The sequence below is a fragment of the Canis lupus genome, chromosome 21, assembly GCF_011100685.1.
Source record: "Canis lupus familiaris isolate Mischka breed German Shepherd chromosome 21, alternate assembly UU_Cfam_GSD_1.0, whole genome shotgun sequence".
Classification (NCBI taxonomy): Eukaryota; Metazoa; Chordata; class Mammalia; order Carnivora; family Canidae; genus Canis; species Canis lupus.
Genome location: NC_049242.1, coordinates 38,124,673 through 38,150,418, shown reverse-complemented (window position 1 = coordinate 38,150,418; position 25,746 = coordinate 38,124,673). Strand labels below are relative to the sequence as shown.

Sequence of the window (25,746 nt, the reverse complement as noted above, 5' to 3'; positions counted from 1 at the left end):
TCGTGGGCTTCCAGAAGAGAATCCAAAATCCCAGAAGAGACCATAGGCAATAATTTCTCTGACATTGGTCATAGAAACATTTTTTAAAGCTATGCCTTCTTTTTTTTTTAATTTATTTTTTATTGGTGTTCAATTTACCAACATACAAAATAACCCCCAGTGCCCGTCACCCATTCACTCCCACCCCCCGCCCTCCACCCCTTCTACCACCCCTAGTTCGTTTCCCAGAGTTAAGAGTCTTCCATGGTCTGTCTCCCTTTCTGATATTTCCCACACATTTCTTCTCCCTTCCCTTATATTCCCTTTCACTATTATTTATATTCCCCAAATGAATGAGAACATATAATGTTTGTCCTCTCCGACTGACTTACTTCACTCAGCATAATACCCTCCAGTTCCATCCACGTTGAAGCAAATGGTGGGTATTTGTCATTTCTAATAGCTGAGTAATATTCCATTGTATACATAAACCACATCTTCTTTATCCATCATCTTTCGATGGACACCGAGGCTCCTTCCACAGCTTGGCTATTGTGGACATTGCTGCTAGAAACATCGGGGTGCAGGTGTCCCAGCATTTCATTGCATCTGAATCTTTGGGGTAAATCCCCAACAGTGCAATTGCTGGGTTGTAGGGCAGGTCTATTTTGAACTCTTTGAGGAACCTCCACACAGTTTTCCAGAGTGGCTGCACCAGTTCACATTCCCACCAACAGTGCAGGAGGGTTCCCCTTTCTCCACATCCTCTCCAACATGTGTGGTTTCCTGCCTTGTTAATTTTCCCCATTCTCATTGGTGTGAGGTGGTATCTCATTGTGGTTTTGATTTGTATTTCCCTGATGGCAAGTGATGCAGAGCATTTTCTCATGTTAAAGCTATGCCTTCTGAGGCAAGGGAAACAAAAGCAAAATTAACTATTGGAACTACGTCAAAATAAAAAGTTCCTGGGATCCCTGGGTGGCGCAGCGGTTTGGCGCCTGCCTTTGGCTCAGGGTGGGATCCTGGAGACCCGGGATCGAATCCCACATCGGGCTCCCTGCATGGAGCCTGCTTCTCCCTCTGCCTGTGTCTCTGCCTCTGTGTGTGTGTGTGTGTGTGTGACTATCATGAATAAATAAATAAAATCTTTAAAAAAATTAAATTAAATTAAAAGTTCCTGCACAGCAAAGGAAACAGTTAACAAAAAGATGACCTACTGAATGGGAGAAGATATATGCGAATGATCTATCTTGAAAAAGGGCTAATAGCCAAAATAAATAAAGAACTTAACAACTCAACACCAAAAAAAAAAGCAAAAAATTCAATTTAAAGATGGGCAGAAGGCATGAACAGACATTTTCCCAAAGAAGATCTAAAGATGGCCAGATCTTTAGAAGATCTAAAGATGACACGAAAAGATGCTTAACATCACTTATCATCAGGGAAATGCAAACCAAAAGTCACAATCGGATATCACATCACACCTGTCAGAACAGCTGAAAACAAAAACAGGAGTTGGCAAGGACTTGGAAAAAATGTACACTCATACACTGTTGGTGGGAATGCAAAAAGGTGCAGCCACTATGGAAAATAGGATAGAAGTTTCTCAAAAAATTAAAAATTGATTTAGCATATGATCCATTAATTCCACTAGTGTGTCTTTACCCAAGGAATATGAAAATACTAATTCAAAAAGCTACATGGACCCGTATGTTTATTGCAGTGTTATTTAAAATAGCCAAGATATGGAAGGAACCCAAGTATCCATTGATAGATGAACAGATAAAGAAGATTGGTATGCATATACACAATGGAATATTACTTAGCCATAAAAAAGAACAAAATTTTCCCATTTGCAACAACATGGATATATCTAAAGGGTATAATGCTAAGTGAAATGACTCTGAGAAGAACAAGTATCACATGGTTTCATTCATACATGAAATATAAGAAACAAACAAAAAGACAAAAACTAAACTCTTAAATATAGAGAACAAACGAGTGGTTGCCAGAGAAGAGGCAAAAGGGGATGGATGAAATAAGTGAAGGGAATTAAAAGTACACTTATGATGAGTATTATATTGTATACCTGAAATTAATATAATACTATGTTAATTATACTGGAATTAAATATAATAAAAATAAAATGTAAAAAAAAATCCTATATGAACTGTCCCATAGCATAAAAACAAAAAGGAAATTCTTAAATGCTTTTTTGGAATCAAATTTTATTAAAATAAATTCTTAAAAAATAAAAATTAAAAAAAAATTCTTAAGATCCACCACTGCATCTAAAACTTAATGCATGTGATGCCTGGCTGGCTCAGTGGTTGAGCATCTATCTTTGGCTCAGGTCATGATCCCGGGGTCCTGGGATTGAGTCCCACATTGGGCTTTCTGCATGGAGCCTGCTTCTCCCTCTGCCTATGTCTCTGCCCCTCTCTCTGTGTCTCTCGTGAATAAATAAAGTCTTTAAAATAAATAAAAATTATGTTAAATATTTTATTTTTAAATAATTTCTACACCCAACATGGGGCCTTAACTCACAACTCTGATATTGAGTTGCATGATCCATCGACTAAGCCAGCCAGGCAGCTCTATTATGCTATCTTATTATACAAACTTTATACTAGAAACAGCTGTTTAGAAAGTTGGTCTAGTTCTATTTAAAAAACAAAACATATGACCATATGTAATGTATGCATTAACTTATGGAGAACAGACATCTTTATGTGGTCTTCTTATCCAAGAATATAGTGTCTGCCTCTGCCTATGTCTCTGCCTCTCTCTCTCTCTCTCTCTCTGTGTGACTATCATAAATAAATAAAACTTAGAAAAAAATAAAAATAAATAAACTGGCAACTCGTGAGTAGATGGATATTTTGAAGGTCAGTGAATGACTCTAGCAAATTAATGGAACCCTAGGAGGGGGTTGTGGGAACCTCCCATCTGTAGCAAGTCGGTCTGGGTCAGTGATTGGTGTCTGAAGCTGAGGACAGTCTTGTGGGACTGAGCCCTCAACCTGTGGAATGTGACGCCATCTCTGTCAACAGTCTCAGAGTTGACTTGAATTACAGGACACACAGCTGGTGTTGGAGAATTAATTACTTGGTGGTGATGTGAGGTAACCGCATCCCCACATTAGAATTGGTTCTAGAAACTTTAGGTTTAATTTTAAAATAACACTTAAAAATGGAGATTTCTTTTAAAAATATGTATTCTTAGCCTTTTCTTTAAAAGTGAAGTTCTAGCAAAGCTGGGCTGCCATTTTAAACGGCAGAAATCAGAGCTTTGTTGTGGCTTTTTACATGATATATATATACTACACCAAGTCCACGCTATTAATTGATCATTTCTCTCTGGTCTTGTAGATGTTTACATATGTGGCCTTCACTTCAAACATTCGAAGAAAGCTCTCTCTTGCTTTCCACCATGAATCTGCTTCTACAGGCTAATGATTCTAGGATTGTGATCTGGTCATGATCACTCTTCTCTGGACCTTTCCTACTTACCAGTGTTTCTTTTAAAACATATCATCTGGCTATTTCAGAATGGAGTGGATGTAGACACTGGATCCACTTAAACCGTGGATACAGTTTAAGACACCCCCCCCCCGCCCCTTGGCAGGTAATCAACAGCTCCCTGTGCTTTTATTAGGAGAGGTCTTATTTAACCAGCCCTTCATTTATCCTTTACTAAGAGCAGTTATTTGAACTTAAATGCAAGGAATCCTGTTTATTCTTCTGGAATTTCATCAGCTTAACAATGGATTTTCCTATCTTTATTGATCTTCTGTGTCTTCATTTCAGGCCGATAATACTAAAACAGCTAGTAAGGGAAAATAAAGACAAAGCTTCAGCAAACAGATCCCCACTTAATTGTCTTCCTGATGAAATTAACTGTGAATATTCTCATTAAAATCTTTCCCTAAAAAAACCTAGGAAACCTCAAATGGGAATTTTGACTACGTGAAGTGTTTTCAAGAGAATTAAAATGTGGCTAAGACCCTAAGCTTGGGGACCATTTCCAAACTGAAATTGGTAACAGCAGAATTTGAGACTCTTCTATAAAAATGCACTAGAGATTTATACACTGATAGCCCATGAAAATAATGCTAAACTTTCAATTAATTTGAAAAGTTTTAAGATTTATTTGAGGGAGAGCATATGAGAGAGACAGACAAACAGCATGCACATGAGAGAGCACCAGCAGGGGTAAAGGGCAGAGGGAGAAGCAAACTCCTTGAAGTGGAGCTAGATCCTGGGATTCTGGGATCATGACCTGAGCCGAAGGCAGAGGCCCAACCAAGGGAGCCACCTAGGCACCCCATCTGATAAATTTTAATCCTGTGTCTCAATTCTTTGGGATTTTCTCTTAAACAATTACATCATTTATAAATAATGACAGTTTTATGTCTTCCTTTCCAAATATTATGGCTTTTTTTTCTCTTTTTCTTACTAAAGAATCTCTGGTACAATGTTGATGAAAGTGAGGATAGTGAGCATCATGATCTATTTAAAGGAATGACTAGGGCAGCTCCAGTGGCTCTGCGGTTTAGTGCCACCTTCAGTCCAGGGCGTGATCCTGGAGACGAGGGATTGAGTCCCACGTTGGGCTCCCTGCATGGGGGACAGCCCTTGCCTGTGTCTCTGCCTCTCTCTCTGTGTGTCTCTCATGAATAAATAAATAAAATCTTTTAAAAAATAAAGGAATGACTAACATTTCACCATTAATATGACATTGACCCTAGAATCAGTTCATGCCCCTAGAATCAGTTTGCTTCTATTCTAGGTTTGTCTTTTCCCCCCTTCCTTCCTTTTTTCATTCTTCTTTCCTTGTCCCCTAAATGATAAAAGGGTGAATTATTTATCTCATATACTGATTATTTTTTTCTTTAATTGGCTAATGTGTTTGATTACATTAACTACCTTATTATTTAAAGATTTTATTTATTCATGAGAGAGACAGAGAGAGAGAGGCGGAGACCTAGGCAGAGGGAGAAGCAGGCTCCCTGTGGGGAGCCTGATGGGGGACTCAATCCCAGGACCCTTTGAATCACAACCCAAGCTAAAGACAGATGCTCAACCCTGAGCCACCCAGATGCCCTAATTACCTTTTAAAATGAAATATAGTTGACATACAATATTATACTCGTTTCAAGTGTACCACATAGTGATTCAACATTTATCCTGGGAACGCTTCCCTTGGTGTTTACCATCCGTACTGTACAATGGTATTATGTTATTATCGACAGTATTCCCTGAGCTATTCTTCACATCCGCATGACTGATGTATTTAATAACTGGACGTTTGTACCTATGGACGCCCTTTACCTATTTCCCCCATCCTTCCAACCCTCTTCTCTGGCAACCACCAGGTTAGTATCTGTATTTATGAGTCTGTATTTATTTTTGTTCATTTGTTTTGTTTTTAGTGCTCACTTCAGCAGCACATAAACTAAAAATGTTTTTAGATTCCACATGCTAGGCCAATTGTATGGTGTTTCTCTTTGACTTATCTCACTTGGTTAGCTTAAGGACATCAAGGTCCATCCATGTCACAAATGGCAAGATTTTTCTTTTTTATGGATGAACAATATTCTGTTTGTCATCTATGCCACATTTTCTTTTTAAGATTTATTATTGGAATGCCTGGGTGGCTCAGCGGTTTAGCGCTGCCTTCAGCCCAGGGCCTGATCCTGGAGACCCGGGATCGAGTCCTTGCATTAGGCTCCCTGCATGGAGCCTGCTTCTCCCTCTGCCTGTCTGTGTGTGTGTGTGTGTGTCATGAATAAATAAAATCTTTTTTAAAAAAAGATGTTATTTTTTTAAAGATTTTTTTTTTAAAGATTTAAAGACACAGAGAGAGGCAGAAACACAGGCAGAGGGAGAAGAAGCAGGCTCCATGCAGGGAGCCCGATGTGGGACTCAATCCTGGATCCCAGGATCATGCCCTGAGCCGAAGGCAGATGCCCAACTGCTGACCCACCCATGTCCCTAAGCCACATTTTCTTTATTCATCCATCAATAGACGCTTAGGTTGCTTCCATGTCTTGACTATTGCAAATAATGCAATAAGCTTGGGGGTGTATATACCTTTCTGAGTTAGTGTTTTTGTTTCCTTTGGATAAACACCCAGAAGTGGACTTGCTGGATCTCTGGCAGTTCTGTTTTCAGTGGGGGGATAACTTTCATAAGTTCGTCCTAGTGACCGTGCCAACTTCCTTCTCCACCAACAGCACACAAAAGTTCCCTTTTCCCCTCTTTCTTGCCAACACTTGTTAGAATGGTTACTATCACACAGGAAAGGACAGGTGTAGGTGATCACTCCTTGTTGTTTTGATCTGCACTTCCCTGACTAGTGTTGAGCACCTTTTCATGTACCTCTTGGCCATTGGGTTCCACTTCTCTGGAAAAAGGTCCATTCAGAGCCTCTGCCCATCTTTTATTTTTTAATTTTTTTTTCTGCCCATCTTTTAAATTCGATCAGGTTTTGGTTTTTGTTGGGTGTACTTTTTTGCTATTGAGGTGTAGGAGTGCTTTGTGTGTTTTGGATATGAACACCTTATCAGATGGGTGCTTTACAAGTATCTTCTCCCATTTAGTGGGCTGCCCTTTTGTTTTGTCGATGGTTTCCTTCATGGTGCAGGAGCTTTACAGTTTGATGTGGTTCCAGTTATTGGTTTTTTTGCTTGTAGTGGAAAAAAAAATCAATGTCAAGGAGGTAATGCCTGTTTTTTTTTTGTGTTTTAAGGTTTCAGGTCTCACATGTAAGTCTTTAATCCATTGTGAGTGTATTTTGTATATGGTGTGAGAAAATGGTCTGGTTTCATTCTTTTTCAGTTTTCCCAGCACCATTTATCAAAAAGGCTGTCCTTTCAGCATTGTATGTCCTCAGCTTCTTCCTCATACACTGACCATACATGTGGATTTATTTCTGGGCTCTCTCTTCTGTTCCTTTGATCCATGTCTGTTTTTATCTCTTTTCTATTGTTTTGGTAACTATAACTTTACAATAAAGGTTAAAATCAGGAAGCATGATGTCTTCAGTTGTTTTTTTTTTTTAAGATTTATTTATTTATTTATTAGGGCGAACCTAAGCAGGAAGAGGGGTGGGAGGGGTTACCTGGGGGTGCTGGGGAGAAAGCAGATCACACAGCCTGATGTGGGGGCTTGATCTCACCATCCCAAGATCATGACCTGAGCTGAAATCAAGAGTTGGATGGATGGCTGAGCCACTCAGGAGTCCCTAGTTTTGCTCTTTTTTTTCTTATGATTTCTTTGACTGTGTCTTGTGGTTTTATACAAATTTGTCAATTGTATCTCAATCTTTAAGATGTCACTGGAATTTTGGTAGGGATTGCATTGAGGCTGTAGATTGGGTGGGTGGTAAGAACATTTTAACAATATTCTTTCAACCATGAGCACTGAAATTGGCATTTATTCAGTTTTCTTCAATGTGTTACTTTTTTAGTGTATATGTTGTTCAACTTAAAAAATTATTTATTTTAGAGACAATGTGCACAAGCATGGAAGGGAAGGGGGAGAGGGAGAAAGAATCCAAGTGGACTCCATTCTAAGTACAGAGCTGGTGGCTGGACTCAATCTCATAACCCTGGGATCATGACCTTACCTGAAACCAAGAGTCCAACACTTAACCATCCAGGCGCCTCTATGTTGTTCACCTATTCTTAGTTGTATTTATATGCATTTTCTTTTTGAAATTGTAAATGAGTTTTTTTGTATGTTTTTTTTTTGTATGTTTTTTTTATTGGAGTTCAATTTACCAACATAGAGCATAACACCCAGTGCTCATCCCCGTCAAGTGCCCCCCTCAGTGCCCATCACTCAGTCACCCCAACCCTCTACCCACTGTAAATGAGATTAATTTCTCAGATATTTCATTGGTTTATAGAAACACAAGAAATTTATTTATTTATTAAAATTTTATTTGCTGAGATTTTATTTACTTATTCATGGGAGGCACAGAGAGAGAGAGGGAGGGAGGCAGAGACACAGGCAGAGGGAGAAGGAGGCTCCATGCAGGAGCCCATCGCGGGACTTGATTCTGGGTCTCCAGGATCATGCCCTGGGCTGCAGGCGGCGCTAAACCACTGAGCCACCTGGACTGCCCATCCATATAGGGTTTTATGTCGTTTCTTCCATTACCCATTTTGTTGAGAGATTTTATCATAAACAGATGGTGAATTTTGTCAAATGTTTTTTTCTGCTCTTTGGAGATCATGAGTTTTAGCCTTCATTTTGTTAATGTTCTGTATCTATGTTCTGTTCTTTTTCTAACTTAAGTTGGATCCTTAGCTCATTAACTTACCAGCCTTTCCATTTTTCTAATATAAACCTCGCATGCCCTAAATTTCTCTTCAAGTCTCATTTTTACTACATCTCAACTTTTGGAAAGTAGTATAGGTATTTTATTTGTTCACTTCTACTTGTTTTAATGAGCATTATGATTTATTTAGGAGCAATTTCTATAATCTATCAAGCATACATAGAGATAAATAATAAAAAATAACTGAAGACTAATGGTCTTGTGGTCAGAGAACATGGTTTGTAGGATACATATTCTCAAACTTGTTGGGACTTGCTTTATACATAGCATGTAGTCAACTTCTATAAATATTTGGATTTCTTTTTTATGTTTTAAATATTTGGATTTTTAAGAACAAAATTTTAATTGTTGGGTTTTATGTTCTGTGTATGTCTAATAAGACTGTTCACTGTGCTGTTTTATATTTTCTTGACTTCAGTCTGATTAACTTATTGAGTATGTTAAATCTCCTATCCACGTTGCAGAAACAGTTTTTTTCTGTTCTACCAACTTTTGACTTATGTATCTTTGAGACTATTAGGTAAGTACATGTATTTTATGTACCTGGTATACTTCCTCTGCAAAACAGATATAATAATATAGTATCTACCTTTAAAGGGTAGTGATAATATAAATTAATATCCAACCACAAATCACTAAGTACAATGTTTAACATTAGTACATTGTAAGTACTACCTATATACTGGCTTTAAAAAAAATCCTGGGGATGCCTGGGTGGCTAAGCAGTTGAAGGTCTCCCTTCAGCTCAGGGTGTGACCCCAGGGTCCCGGGATCAAGTACCACATCAGGTTCCCGGCATGGAACCTGCTTCTCCCTCTGCCTGTGTCTCTGCCTCTCTCTCTCTCTGTCTCTCATGTATAAATAAATAAAATGTTAAAAAAAAAAAAAAGACTAGATGTGTCAATCTAAAATAGTGGCTATTTACATTTTTTGTGGGTACTGGTATTTTAAATTTAAACCTTCTTTTTTAAAAAATATTTTTTATTGATTTATTTGAGAGAGAGCAATCATGAATGGGGTCAGGGGCAGAAGGAGAAGCAGATTCCCAGCTGAGCAGGGAGCCCGACGTGGGCCTCGATCCCAAGACCCTGGGATCATGACCTGAGCTGAAGGCAGATTCTTCACCGTCTGAGCCACCCAGGTGCCCCAAATTTATACCTTCTTTTTCCCCCCTATTTGTCCTATTGTTTTCTCATTTACAACTTTTTTTTTATCTATTCAGGTTTTAATTCCCCTACCACTACCAGTTTAGAAATTACACTTTTTAAAACTTAAGTAGTTGCCCTTAATTTTAGTATATATACCTAATTTAACAAAGTTAATATCTTAGTTCCCATTTTGAAACTATATAAGACCCTTAACTTTAATTATCTCTTGATTGACAGGCTATCCAGGTTTTTAAGGCCCACAAAATTTTTTAGTTCATATAAATAATGATTTAAGACTTACTAAACATGTTATTAATCTGTTTACTTCTCCTTCTTACATTGCCTATCTCCCTCTGGGTCATTTTTCTTCTTTTCTAAAGTATATACTTTAGGGGCGCCTGGGTGGCTCAGTGGGTAAAGACTCTGCCTCCTGCTGGGAGCCCGCTTCTCCCTCTGCCTATGTCTCTGCCTCTCTGTCTCTCATGTTATTCAAGATTTATTTATTATAAATATTTTAAGTATATACTTTAGAATATTGCTACTCTTTTTTTTTTTTTTTTTTTTAATGATAGGCACACAGTGAGAGAGAGAGAGAGGCAGAGACACAGGCAGAGGGAGAAGCAGGCTCCATGCACCGGGAGCCCGACGTGGGATTCAATCTCGGGTCTCCAGGATGGCGCCCTGGGCCAAAGGCAGGCGCTATACCGCTGCGCCACCCAGGGATCCCAGAATATTGCTACTCTTAAGTGTTAGTCAACAGACCAGTAGCATCAACATTACATCATTTGATCATTTGAGAACTTTAAAAAGAAAATACACTCAGGGATCTGCTTCTTAGAAATAGTCTTGAGGTCCACTACAAATTTTAGATCAGACTATGCATTTTAACCAGATCACAAAATTATTTACATACATATTACAGCAAGCTTTAGAAGCACTGCTCTAAAAATTTCACTCAGTTGAGTCTGTTGATGGGAAAAGATTAGTATTTATCTGAAAATGTCTTTTTATTTTACCCTCACTTTTGGTAGTTTTGGTGATTTAACTGTAAGTTGACAGATTCCCCCCCCCCCCCCCCTCAGTGCTTAGCAGATACTGTTGTAGTGACTTCTTGCTTCCATTGTTGGTACTGAAGTCTGTGGTCAGTCTTATGGCCACTTGTACCTGTTTTGTTTGTTTTTAAAGTAAATTCTGTGCCCAACACAGGGCTTGAACTCCCAACTCCAAGATGAAGACACATGTTCCACCAACTGAGCCAGCCAGGCACTCTTTTTTTTTCCCCCCTTCCTTCTGTATCTACTCTGCTTAAACATCTCATGCAGGGCTGTTTTACATTGTTCTTTTTTTTTTTTTTTTTAAAACTTCTTTTTTTTTTTTTTTTTTTTAATTTTTTTTATTTTTATTTATGATAGTCACAGAGAGAGAGAGAGAGAGAGAGGCAGAGACACAGGCAGAGGGAGAAGCAGGCTCCATGCACCGGGAGCCGGATGTGGGATTCGATCCCGGGTTTCCAGGTTCGCGCCCTGGGCCAAAGGCAGGCGCCAAACCGCTGCGCCACCCAGGGATCCCTGTTTTACATTGTTCTGGTAGCAGATTCGGACCGCCTGATGACTGTGGATGCTACATTGTGCTATTTGTTTCTGCTGTTCTCCTCTAGGGTTGTTTCTTTGTGTTTGGTGACTTTTATGAGTTCTCCAGAGAAAGAGAACCAACAGGATATACACATAGCCCTGGCCCCTCCACCACACCCACTGGCTGACCCTCTCTGTGAGTGACACAGTCGCCCAGAGCAGAAATCTGAAAGCCACTGTGGTCTTCTTGCCACCATAGCCAATTAATCACCAGGGCAAACCGACTGTCCATTTCAAATCTCCAGTCTACTCCCTTCTCCGTTGTCCTGTAATCTTTCCCTGTGCAGATCGGGGAGGTCCCCCCAGGTCTAATCTTGTTCTTTCATTTGACATAGCATGTTATTTGAATGAGTGTCATAAAATGTATAGTCACCCCACTCTTCCAGATTAAGACTTTTTTCAGGGATGCCTGGGTGGCTCGCTCAGTGGTTGAGCATCTGCCTTCGGCTCAGGGTGTGATCCCAGGGTCCTGGGATAGAGTCCCACATCAGGCTCCCCGGAGGGAGCCTGCTTCTCCCTCTGCCTCTCTCTCTCTCTAGGTCTCCCATGAATAAATAAAGTCCTTGAAAAAAATTTTTTTCTCAGTTGTTCCCCATTTCCCGGAGGAAAAAGTTTAAGTATGGCGTGTCATGCTTTACACCAAGCCCTTCATCAGCCACCCTAAACCTCTTTCGCTCCTCCAATGTGGGGAGGAGTGCCTGGCCTGGCCTCTGTACACTGTTAATCTTTCTCCACAATCCATTACCTCTAAGGTAAATCATAATTCTTGATTATCCCTGCTCCACAGGTCAATTGCCATCCCCACTGGCTCTCTAGAGCTGCTCGGATTAGCCTGGCAACTAGAATAAAAGAAAGCAGAGGTGGCTTTATTCATCTCTTTTGTGAAGTTCGTTCCTAAGAGATGCAATCTGGAGAAAGGAGATTTTTGACTTCAGCAATGCTAGAGTTTACAGGATTCTTATAAAAAGAGCGCCAACAGCACCAACAAAATTAAAATAGCAGGAAATGGCCTTCAAATCAGGAAATAACTTTAAAAAGTAGTTTGTTTTATGGAAAAAGAATGTATTGGTAAGCACATAGATATAGCACTAAAAAATTATTTCTAAGACCAGTGGGTTAAAACAATAGCAAATTCATGATGAAAATTAGAATAAAATTAATCTGATTCAGTAATAACTAATAGAATATGTAATATGGCTTATGGCAATTTTTCAAGTAAGATTTCATTTAATAGCACTGTATATATTTAATATAGTCATTCAGTTTGTAAAATTTTTATGAACTTGCTTTAGCAAGGATATTTCTGTTTCTTTGCTCTATTTTAGAATGTCAATTATTTAGCAAAGGTTAAATTTAAAAGTTAAATTATCTAAAAATGAGTTCTCAGTAATAGTACTTTTAATAAAAACTTTCCTTTTGAGAAAATATATACATTAACCCCAATGCAAAATTTTAATAGAAAGGAAATCTGAGTCTCACTATGCATATGTGCACATGTGAATTTATACACGTGTACTTTGCAAGAGCAGAGATATACTTACGCAGGATGCAAAATGCGCACCAGGGAAATAAAAGCACAGGATATATACGTGTTAAGTGCAAACTCAATAAATTAGTTAAAATTTTATTACTTAGTAATGTGCGACCGGGTTACAAATTATCTGGCAGTGGTAGCAAAAGTGGCAGGAAGAAACTTAGCACTCAACATATCTAATAAATAAAGCTTGGTGATTCATTAAATATTATACAAGATCAAAACTTCCAACACTTGTATAGATCTTTAATATCTCTGAGATATGCCAAATATTCTAGGTAGGTAAGAAATTGCCTGAAATCATACTTAAAAGGAATCATCTTGGAAAATTACTGGTTTTACTGTCTACAAAAGCTATATAGATCCAAAATATGGTCTCCAAGGAAAAAAAAACATGTCTACCATCCTGCTATATCATTTAGGCTCCTTTTTATATCTTCAAAACCTTTTCACAACTCAGGTACATATCTGTACCTTATGAGTTGACGAACATTGTAAGTATGGTCCATTTTCTTTGCAATTAAGTATTCCCACCATTTATATTTTAAGATTAGAGTCACAGTTGGGCTTTAGCAGTACTGAGTAGTCCTCCGTCACTTCTGACATGTAGTCTCCAGGCAGTAGGAAATTAACAAAGATTAACATCAGTCCTACTGTGACTAAATGTTAGGACGCCCAAGATACGGATCTGGAGATAAGCATGTATTCCAATTATTCACTGTGTCTTCTGGAACTCCTACTATTTCTTTTGATTAGACTCAAATATATCAAAGAAGAACGCTCCTCTCAGAAAAGGCTAACATCTTTAGGACAATTCGGCTTTCTTCTGACAAATCTGTTTATATTAACTAAATGTTTAAAAAATATGAATCCTGAGCAACAGTTATAAGAACAGTTTTGACTAAAGAAAATCCCTTCATTGTTAAAACCCGAACAGCTTTAAAAATTCAACCATGGACTGGAATTCAGACTTCTGATGTCCATGGCAAACCTGAATACTCTGAGGAGAAACACACACACGTAGTAGGTAACACACAACAGTAAGAAGCATCAGAAATCGATGCACCTGGATTCTGTTATATTTGACAAAGGTCACTCAGTGTTTCATGTAGAAACCTAGCTGGGAGCTCAGCACTGAACAGTGCCTTGCCTTGAACAGACCCCCCCACTTGAAAGGCAACACTGGATTCCTTTTTAGATAGGCACAGACTCCCCCCGTCCCACCCCACCGCCAAACGTTCAAAGACATAAAAAGACACACATTTGGAAACACAAGATGAATCCTGCTTTCATGAAAAGCCAAAAGTTCTGGCCACTTTGGAAACTGAAGTCACTTGAATTTTTAGTTCTAGCTACTGCTCGTGGAAAATAAGAGCTTACTACCCAGCAAAGCGTTATTGGGACAAAGTACTCGGATACAGTGAAGGCTTCAAGGAAGCGCTCCGCGGTGTGAGTCCACGGGAGCTGCTCTCTAAGGCCACGGGACTCGGCCATCTGTGTGATGGGAAGTGCACAGGGCAGGAAGTGAGCCTGCCAGTGTCCATCTGTCCACGCAGGACCAGCAGGCAGGGACCCCTGGCCCCCGGCACAGCCCTCGGTGCGGTTTCCATCTACCTTTCCTTTTACTCAAACTGTCTCTCCTCCTCTTCATCTGCTTCTTCGATGACCTGGATGTCCTCTGCTGGAGGTAAGGAGTTTTCCACCTGCAGCTTATTCCCGTCGGCTTTACATTTCTCTTCTTCCTCTATGATTTCCTTCCAGATCTTGTGGTTTTCGCTGAGGTGGTGCATGAGCTGACAAAATATTCGCCGTCTCCTTTTCCTCCTCTGTGGTTCTGCAAAATTTGAAGCACACACACTGTAATCCTAGCGGTACACTTCAAGCATCCAGTCGCTAAGCAGCCGCGGCCTTGTTCTTTTCCAGGCACTTATCTAAGGCGCTGGGGTTGTCCTAACACACAGCGAGAGGGAAAGCGTCTCTGCGCTGTGGTGCCCCCCTTCTAGTGGGAAGACCTTGGGAGGCAAAGGCGGCAGTATGCCACCGCATGGTGTCATTAGTGGCGAAAATAAAGCTGAGAAGGGGAGCGGGGAAGGCCGGGTGGGGTGGGAGGGGCGGATGGTACTAAAATTTCAAATGATAAATAGCAATATGAGGCTAAGCAACCTTTTTAGGATTTAAGTATTGAATTAAACACAATGATCAAAGTTTCAGGGAATATAAATAATTCTTGGAAGCCAGCCAACTTGCCCAAGATGGTGTGCAGAGGGGAGCAGAAGAGACTCTTCTGTTAGCTAATCCTGAATACAGCTGGGTAGCTGGGGGTCCTTTGTAATTATGTCACCCGTCAGCATTCAAAGCATGCTTGGGATGCTAGATATTTGCTCTTTAAAGGGGAATTTAAATTAAAACTGATTTCGTTTACAGCTGCAAAGGTGACAAATATTTTTTCCCATTTATATTCACTGCTTTATATAGAAAACTACTTCCCTCCAGCCTGGCAATTCGCATCCATAATGACATAAAACTTGATTCTCCTCTTAGAGAAGATACATTTCATCTTCTCCCAACTATTGCAATCCATCTTCCAAGTGTTTGGGAAGGGCAGGTCAGTGGGTCCGGGAGCCCCGGCCACATGAAGCCCCTCACCTCTCAGTCAGACACGGGGCCAGCCCTCCGGTGCATGCAAAGGTAGAGGCTCCGGAAGTGGGCTGGCTGAAGGACAAGACCCGGAGAGGCACTACTGTAACCGAGGCCATGTGGGACCAGTTAGCAGTTCCCCAGCACACAGTTCCTCAGGAGGCTAATCAATCTGCACATTCTGATAGTAGTTACTCAAGATGTAACTACCATATCTTATAAAGATCTAGGGCACCTGGGTGGCTCAGTTGGCCTGACTCCTGATTTCCACTCTGGTCATGATCTCGGGGTTGTGAGATTGGGCACCATGGCTGGCTCGGCATTGGGCATGGAGGCTGCTTAAGAATCTCTCTCTTCCCCCCTCTTCCTCTGCCCCTCCCTCTATCTCCTTCTCACTCTCTCTCAAAAAAACAAAACAAAAACAAAAAAACAAAAAACAAAGCAAAAACCCCCCAAAAGATCCAAGTTCAATGTTACCAACTGCAAATATCCATTTAAGAAATGACAACATCGGGGATCCCTGGGTGGCGCAGCAGTTTGGCGCCTGCCTTTGGCCCAGGGCGCGATCCTGGAGACCCGGGATCGAATCCCACGTCGGGCTCCCGGTGCATGGAGCCTGCTTCTCCCTCTGCCTATGTCTTTGCCTCTCTCTCTCTCTCTCTCTCTCTGTGTGACTATCATAAATAATAAATAAAATTTAAAAAAAAAAAAAAAAAAAAGAAATGACAACATCCCCATATTCTTACTAGGATTTAGATTGTCTTCTATTTCTTCATCATCACTATCTAATTCTTCACCATCTTCATCGTAACAACTCTCCGTGTCCTCGTCCTCCTCTGCCTCTATCCACTGACCCGGCAGCAAGCCAGCAGCGTCGTAGGAGTTACACAGAGGACCCACGATGTGGGTGATGAAAGATTCTTGGAGTTTTGCTAGTTGAGGCGAAGACCGATCCATGAAGGGACTGATGGGCAAACCCAGGTTTGCTTCTTCATCTCCCTGGATCATTTTAAGAAGAAAGGTACATTTTGAACTGTTAAAAGAATAACCACTGAGCTTTGCTGTTAAAATTATCTGGAGATTTTTAAATATTCATAGTCTACATCAAAACAGTTTTTACAGAGAAGTATCTAATTACTCTGTCATTTCAACTGTAAGAATTTCTCCAATATTTGAGAAATCCTAAACAAGACTTTGTTTTCACACTCTACCAGGCAACCGGTATGATTGATATTCAGTGAACAAGAAAAATATACATTAAGAGAAATAACAACAAATCTAACAACCTGCCAAATTTTATGTCTCTTTCTCCTGTGGGGGAGGAGGAGGAGAGTTGTACCTTAATTGCCCAGAGTTGAATTTTGCAAATACCTTTCAACACCCTGACCATTTCTAACAGCGGAAGTAGAGGTATGGTTGGCTGAGGTGAGGAGCCAGGTCCAGTGCTCCAACTGCCTGCCTCTGAAACCCCCCCACTCGTCTCCAGGGCTGCAGAGAGTGTATTTTGAGACCAGACACACGTGGTTTCAAACCCTGCTTTTGCCACCTACTACCTGTGTGGTGTTGAGCAAGCTCTATATCCATTTCATGTGTAAAATTTTAATAATCTACAAGGTTGCTATATGGATGAAAAGCAATGTTATACCAAGTATTTAGCACAGTTCCCCGAAGGATACTATTGATATTTTCGTTCCTAGTGTCTGAACTGGTGGGGAATGAAGAAACCCCAGAATGTACAGACTGTGTAGGCAAGCGGTGTCTACCTGTGATGAGGCAACGCTTTCCGGGGCAACAACCAGAAACTGTCCTAGTGACTGGCCCATGACTGAAAATCTATGATTTTTACCTTCTGTAAGGAAGAAAACCATTGTTGGCAAAAACAAAACCTGACTTGGATTTAGCCACAAGATTCTACAATTTTATAAGTTTGGCTTTTTTTTTTTTTAAGGAGTTTGGTTTTTCTAAGCCCATGGCACTTACACAGCTATAAGGGTTTATAAAGACAGGATGATTAGGCCAATAAAAAAATTAAAAGTTGGGCAAGGTTAGAATTTTGCATCCATATCCGAAGGATGTTTAACAATAGCATAACCAGATTGAGAAAGAAATTTGATAGTATTGATGAAGACTAAGCTTTTCATATAGATTAGTACCTTCAACCTTCATGACGACTCTGGCATAGGACATTTTTCTCCTTTAACATCTGAATAATGAAAGTTAGGTTAAGTAAAACTGTCCGAAATAATGTTTTTAGTGACAGATCTGGAATTATAATAGCTGACATTTATTGAGCATTTACATGTCAGGAACTGTTCTAAGAACTGTGTTAGTTCACCTAATTCTCACAGCAACCTTGTGAGGTAGATACCATCAAATATTCCTATTTTGTCAATGAAGAAACTGAGAGAGATTAAATAACTCACCCAAGGTCATGCTTCTGGTAATGAAGAGAACCCAGGATTCAACATCAACCATGGATTCCAACTTTTTAGTAAGAGTTTTATATACTTTAGGAATAATTATAAATTTGGTCTAAATGAGCTTTTCTAATGTTCTTTTTACTGAATTAGTGAGTGTTCTAAAATTGGCATATACTAATACCTTTTTCATTACCTTTATTTGCACAGATAATATAAAGATGGCCTTTTCCTTAGCATAAAATTCTTTTGTGAATAGGAACTGAAGCCTGAGGCCAGTTTCAATTATCTTTGAGAAGGAAGATGGTAATACACAAATACTATATTGCAATTGCAAGGTAAATATTTATAACCATTTAGATCTCAAAATTATATATAATTTAGTTCAAATGTATCAAAGTAGTAAAATATTAATAACCCTGGAGTACTTATGTATTCCTATGTTGTTGTTGTTTTTCCCCACAGTATAATATTTTGTAACTTGTAAATTGCAGAGTAAGTGTTGTCCTTGGATGTTCAGCTGAGGTGAGTGAGAGTCTGCACATTCACTATTCAGTTTGGGTGTAACACTGAATAGCAGATAAGTATGCATGGTTTATGGAGTCAAATTCATCACTCCTGCTGGAGTAGCAACTCGTGGTAGGCAAACTCTATCACAAAGGCCTCATTTGGTAGACCTCTTGATCTTGCCCAATTATTATGGCCAACAAGGACTCACAAGGAATGCGATTCTAAAGGTAAAAAGATCCAATCAGTATTTTGGAGATAATGAAATGTTGGCCTGTGGGGAAATCCATATACTTCTACATTGTAGGGTCTTCAGAATTGGATAAAAAAAAAAATGGTAAAGATTCTGCAAAGTGGTGGTGAAGCCAGAGACCTGAGGGTTAAGGGACTAAAGAATGCAACTGTAACTTTGTATCCAAGCCTGCCTGTCCTTGGAATGCAGCCTGCCATCACGCTTCTAAAGATGATGCTCTTGCCTGACATCATGATACCAAAATGTTGACTTAGGTGTTTGGCAGACTTGAGGCTTTACCAAGAAACCAGCCAGAACCGGTCAGGACCACCGACCTTCTCTGAGCACATACAGGTGTCCAATGGATAAACTTTTAATGTTGAAGCACCTAAGACCCCATCCTTCAATCATGCTAAGGATGCCATTTTCTGGTCATGGTCACAGGAAAAAATAAGCAGCAGATTCATGTAGGTGCGGACAACAAAATTATCTCAACTCTTCCCTACTTACTAACTTCCTTTATTTGATTTTGAAAGCCCACAGCTTCTCTCTCTTATACCCAGATGCTTTTCATTTGCCGTTAAATACTCCCAACTCTCCTACTTTGAGGAGGCAAATTTGAGGCCTGCCCTCCCATCTGCTAGTGTGGCTGCCTCTCAGACTCTTCCTTTGATGCACACTCAACATCTCAGCGGTCGGCTTTGCTCCACATTGGGCTTACAAACTTGAGTTTACTATATAAGATATAAGATCTTGTTTATATCTTTGATATAAGATATAAGATATAAGATATAAGATATAAGATCATGTTTATATCTTTGAATCCTTAAATACCATGAAATACCTACTCTATCCCCATTTCTAACCCTCCACCAGGACTTTTGCCCGGTTGATGTTTCTAAGGCAGTCTTTATACAACAGAGCTGAAAATAGGTTGATATTCTTTGAATACAATCTAAGTATACCCCGAATCAACTGAAAACAATTTCAACTCAAAATAATTATCCTCGGTCATAGGCGCTCAGGGTTTTATTTATTTATTTTTAAATTTTTATTTATTTATGATAGAGAGAAAGAGAGAGAGGCAGAGATACAGGCTCCATGCACCGGGAGCCCGACGTGGGATTCGATCCCGGGTCTCCAGGATCGCACCCTGGGCCAAAGGCAGGCGCCAAACCACTGCACCACCCAGGGATCCCACGCTCAGGGTTTTAAAAGAGACCTTGTAATCCTAATGTAGTCTATCCTTACCTCTATCTAGACTCAAGGGACATTTGGCCCATGTCAAATAAACAATAAGCTATTTTTAAAATCTTATTAGCAAAAGCGAACTGAGAAAATACCAAGACCAGAGCAAATTCAACAATTTTTAACCATTTTCTTGGTCCAAACAACCAGACTTCAAACATTTAATGGAGCTATCCAAATCCCAAAGACTAATGGTCTTCAGATGGCAGCTCTCAAAATCCCGCCAATCTCACACTTCAGCTTACCTGCTCATAAAATTCATTGACAATGCCTTCTGTCCATTTCAAATGCAAGTCCCGAACTTTTGCTGGGCCGTTTATATCTGCCAGTTTGATGCACACTTGGCATACTAAGAGGCGATCATTTTCATTACTCCATTCTATACCATTACTATTTACATCATTGGCCTGTTTTGGAAAAACAGTTATTTTAGGTTATGAGGGCACAGGAGTGTGTTTTTTTAAAAATCAAATTATCTAAAAACTGCTTCCTGTCTAAATCACAGGAAGGAATATGGGTTAAGTTTTCATTATAAATTTGTTTCACTGGAAGCAGAGCACCATAAAAACGTAACAAATCATTGGTTTCAATATTTGTGATTACCACAGAAAATTGTAACATGTATATATATATGTATATATAACATATTAATATATAATACACTATAATTATATGTATATGCAAAACATCAATAAATCATTTAAGAATTGTAACTAATTCTACTTCAAAAAAGAGCACTTAGGATCTATAGAGAAGTTGGCTTTAGTTGTGAAAGGAAAATATAGTTGAAAGAAAAGTCTTAAAAGCTGATCCCTATGGTTTCAAATCCTGACTCAATGATTTATTCATTATGTAATATTGAAAAAATTACTTAATCTCCTTGAATCTATCTTCATCTATAAAACAGGAAAAGTGGTACCAATCTCGCCATATTACCATGAGTATTAATAAATGAAAAATGCCTTGTTCATAGTAAATGCTAAATGCTACCACTGTTATTTAAATAAATGGTAATTATCATCACTAATTAAGCAAATTACTCTGCCTTTCAAAAAGCTCATTTTCTCTTGGAAAAAAATGAAGTAAATGGGCCAGATCAATGGCTTTTGAATTTTTTTATGAGGGTAGTTTTTGGAGCACCAAACCCTTTTGTCAAAGGAAAATTTATGTAGGCCACCACTATAGAAAACACTTAAAAGGAGAGCTTTTTTGATGGAAACCATATAGGAGATCTAGAACCCCACTCATATGGGATTCTCCTGAGAAACTTCAGAATAGAAACCTCCGAGGAACACAGATTCAAAAGTATTGGACTAGGTGATTTTTTATGTGTAAAAACTTCTGTTACTCTGACTTAAGCACTTAAGTGAATTTTTATTATTAAACAAAAGTTAGTAGAGCTACACAACTATAAAATAACTTTAAAGGCATATGGATTTCTCACTGATTTTTTAAGTATTTTATTAATATCATGACAGCCACATATCGGGTCTCCTCCCAGGGGGTGAAACCCAGCACTTCTTTGTTACCAGTTCCTTTACCCTGGAGGTACACCTTTCCTTTACATCACAAATGTCATCAAGGAAACAACAGCTTCCTGCTAGCCAAAGAGGGAGCAGCCTTCCCTTAGGTTTCTGTAGAGTAGCGGTTCTTAACATTTTTCCACCCCTAATGTCTGAGGGCTAGAACACATTCCAAGGAGTACCACTATCACATGAAGGCAGTGATTCTCCATTCCCTACTGAATGTGAATCTTTGGCGGCAGGGACTTGTACCTGTTCTTATTCTTTGCTGGCACGACTGCACAGAGTGGGCAATCCCAACAGTTGCTCAATGAGTACATTATCCTCAAGTGGAAGAGTAGAGAGTACTTCTCCCCCACACCAGCCAAACACTTATAAAAGAAGGGATTAACAGGTGCAGTGAGGTAAACATAACTGAGAAACACATCTTTAATTTCATAAAATACCTTGCTTGGCACTGTGCACAGCTTTCTCAGATCTGCCCCTAAAAGCTTTGACATCATTAATTGGCTTATCACCATGCAAAAGAAAGTTATAAGTCTGTGTATCAGTAAGGAAATGTAGCAAGTGATAGTATGTTTTGGACATGTTATGATAATGAGTTATTTTTTAAAATATTGACATAAAGACTGTCTCACATCAGATTGGATGACTTTTTGAGTAGTATTCTAATTTTACACTAAAAAAACACTTATCAAAAAAAAAAAACACTTATCAGTGATACTGACAATAATGATTCCCATCATTGAAACCAGACATTAATTGTATCACAAACCTTGGCATTGAACTCAGCAAGGAAATCAAAATGCTTTTTAAGATCTGTGGCAAGGATTGCTTCAATGACTAAAAAACGAAAGCGCTTGAATTCCACATGATCAAGATTAAGAAGGAAGTTGTATTCTGGGCGGGAAAGATACAAATTCCAAGCTGATGCAGCATGATGATTTTCTAAAACAGATCTGTCGTTGTACAAAACTGCCTGAAAAATAATAAAAGTGAGTCAGGCATCTCGGAGTTATTAATCTTTAATAATAAACAGAGTTAGGTCAAAAGAAGACAAACAATGAGTAACTACGATATGCCAAGCATTTTAATATCTCTGAAGAAGGGTTGTGATAATTTTCTAAATGAGTTTACTAAAGTACAAAAAGGTAAGGTACACTTTTCCAGCATACACATCCAGTGAGTGAAAGGGTCATTCGTCTCCAAAGCTCATCTTTGCAGACACCATGCTGCCCTCAAGAGCTATAAAGTTGATATCTGAGGTCTACTTCATTAAATCAGTAAACCTTCTTAGATAAAGCTTCCGTTAGTAAAATCATTAGAGAGAGAGGGCAGGTGGAGGGCTGCATTTCTCCTCTTCAGGGAGCATGGAATGAGTGGTGGTGACGACCAAAGAAAAGGAAGCAGGAGCCCTGCCCTGGGTGAAGCACAGACTAGAATGGTGGTTACCAGGGTGTGGGGAAATTGGGGAGATGCTGGTCAAAGGGTACAAACTTCTAGTTATAGGATGAATAAGTTCTGGGGATCTAATACCAGCATCGTGATTACAGATAATAGTACTATATTATATACTTGATAATTGCTAAGAGACTAGGTCTCAAATGTACTCACCATAAAAAAGATATATTACATGACATGATGGTAATATCACAATGATAATGTGTATCAAATATACTTTAAATTTAACACAATGTTACATATCAATTATATATCAATAATGTAACTTCTTAACATCATTAACACCAAAGAGAAAGAATAAGCTTCAAAGACCCTGAGGGGTCAATTTATATTTAATAGTGATTTCACTAATTCACATTCTAATCTGATGAAGACTGATATACTATTAGAACAGCTTTGTCTGTTCAGGAAGAAGTAATCCACCTTCCAGCTCAATAAAGCGCAGCATATAAGAAGTGCCCTGTAGAACTAGCTGACTTAATAAACTCTTGGCTAGCAGGATTGGTAAAAGAAATAAGTTCAGAATTTCTTCACTATTCTAACTGCCCTTTGAAATTACCAAGAAATATAAAGTGAGGGCAAAAAAAAATCTGAATCAATATTAAAATCTAAGGACACCTGGGTAGCTTAGCGATTGAGCATCTGCCTTTGGCTCAGGATGTGATCCCAGGATCCAGGATCAAGTCCCACATCGGACTCCCCGCAAAAAGCCTGCTTCTCCCTCTGCCTGTGTCTCTACCTGTCTCTCTGTGTGTCTCTCATGAATAAATAAATCTTTTTAAAGATTTTATTATTCATGAGAGACAGAGAGAGGGGGGCAGAGACACAGGCAGAGGGAGAAGCAGATTCCTCACAGGGAGGCTGATGTGGGACTTGATCACGTCCCAAGCCAGAGGCAAATGCTCAACCACTGAGCCACCCAGGTGTCCCTAAATAAATAAGTCTTTTAAAGAAATTAAAATTTAGATATTGGCACCATACTGAAAACTTCAAAGACATGGGGAAAGTGGTAATAGAAAGAGGAGAGGCCAACTGAGTTACTGCACAAAAAAGAAAAACCCATCTGGAGAATAAGTGGAAGGAGTCCCCTCCCTGATGGACCCCAATAAACCCTACCTATGGAAGAGTAGCGGCAAGAAACAATCATGGAGCAGTAAGTAGGAGGCAAACGTCAGTTCCACTATAGAAGGAATACTGGGTGAACCCACAGAACAAGAAGCCAAGCTTAAACTTAGAAAAACGATTCCAGGTAAAACAGTGACGCTTCAGCTGGCTTTTACCAAGGGCTCCGTGACAACCGGAGAAGGAAGACAACACCCCAGCTAATGTGGAGCTGAAATTACTAACATGCTTTGACTCTGTGCTAAAGCATCTCGACCTCTGCTTTTGCTAGCTATGGATCCCCTTCCTTCACTCCACAGGCAAATACAGCTCTATTTTGGAAAACAAAGTAATTGATCCAAACTTTGTTTGTTTGCTCTCTTTTTTGAGTTGGAAAGGTTTGAAACAGGGTTTAATACAAACTGACAGAATTAATCATAACAAATAATAAACATCGGGACGCCTGGGTGGCTCAGCGGTTGAGCATCTGCCTTTGGCTCAGGGTGTGATCCCAGAGTCCTGGGATCAAGTCCTGTATCGGGCTCCCTGTGAGGAGCCTGCTTCTCCCTCTGCCTGTGTCTCTGCCTCTCTCTGTCTTTCATGAATAAATCAATTTTTTAAAAAATCTTTAAAAAATATATACATAAAAAACAAATAAACATCTTTCAATAAATGAAAAGAAAAAACCCATCAGACATACCAAAGACTTTGATCAAACAAAGGAAGAGGCTGACATTCTGAACAAATGTGCCATTTTGAGACACAAGAAACAGGAGTAAACATTAAAATTTCCTTAGATCTTAGGGGCGTCTGGGTGGCTTAGTAGGTGAAGCATCTGCCTTTGCCTCAGGTCATGGTCCCAGGGTCTTGGGATCAAGACTTACATTGGGCTCCCTGTTCAACAGGGAGCATGCTCGCTCTCTCTCTCTTAAATAAATAAAATCTATTAAAAAAATCTTTAGGTCATAGGCATGAGATTAAATACTTCTGAAAACTGCAAAAATCTTGAATTAAGTGAAATTATTTTCTTTTCAAAAATTATTATTATTTTAAAGATTTTATTTATTTATTCATGAGAGACACAGAGAAAGAGAGAGGCAGAGACATAGGCAGAGGGAGAAGCAGGCTCCATGCAGGGACCCTGACGTGAAACTCGATCCCGGGTCTCCAGGATCACACCCTGGGCTGAAGGCGGCACTAAATCTCTGAGCCACCAGGGCTGCCACGAAATTGTTTTCATTTTAAAAAATGCTTAACAGAAAGAAAGAAAGAAAGAAAGAAAGAAAGAAAGAAAGAAAGAAAGAAAGAAAGAAAGAAAGAAAGAAAGAGTACTTCTTAAAGATATAGTCAAGATGAACATTTTGGGATCCTTTACCCTAAAGTTCTGGGTTTGTTCTAAAATTTCTGATAATCCTTTATCTTCTAAGACCCTCTGTTTTCCTTAGCACCCTTTTTGCTAAGATGTGTTTTTAGATAACTTTCTAAGGATGAATGGGTACATGATTTATTTCACCTCTATATATTTGGGATTCTCTTTATTTTTCTTTTAACACTCAGCTGTAGCTTAGCTGGATACAGAGATTTAACTTGAAAATAATATCTTACGCCAGCACTCCCCATCTCCTCCCCTGGGTTACTTCTTTCCTAGCACTTACATCATAATCATCTGTCTCTGACACACACTATTTATTCTTTTTCTTGCTTTACTAGCATGTAAGTTTTATTGGGGGGAGGGGCAGAATTTTTTTGGCCTGTTCTGTTCAATAATAATGCCTACAGGGCACCAGGGTGGCTCAGTGGTTGAGCGTCTGCCTTTGGCTCAGGGCGTGATCCTGGAGCCCCAGGATCGAGTCCCATATTGGGCTCCCAGCAGGGAGCCTACTTCGCCCTCTGCCTGTGTCCCTGCCTCTCTGTGTCTCATGAATAAATAAAATATTTTTTAAAATGTCTAGAATAGTGCCCCTCTCCTAGAAGGCACC

General features: G+C 39.4%; 1 protein-coding gene across 1 annotated transcript in view; it reads right to left on the bottom strand.

Moving 5' to 3' along the window:
• Positions 1–12,699: 12,699 nt before the first annotated feature.
• The window catches only part of LOC119865018 (phosphodiesterase 3B), a 168,123-nt gene continuing 155,076 nt past the window's right edge, over positions 12,700–25,746 (bottom strand). Inside the window, 4 exon segments of the mRNA XM_038569119.1 lie at positions 12,700–14,475; positions 16,025–16,277; positions 19,928–20,089; positions 21,981–22,184. Coding sequence (XP_038425047.1) covers positions 14,264–14,475; positions 16,025–16,277; positions 19,928–20,089; positions 21,981–22,184 — 831 coding nt within the window. The 3' untranslated portion in view covers positions 12,700–14,263.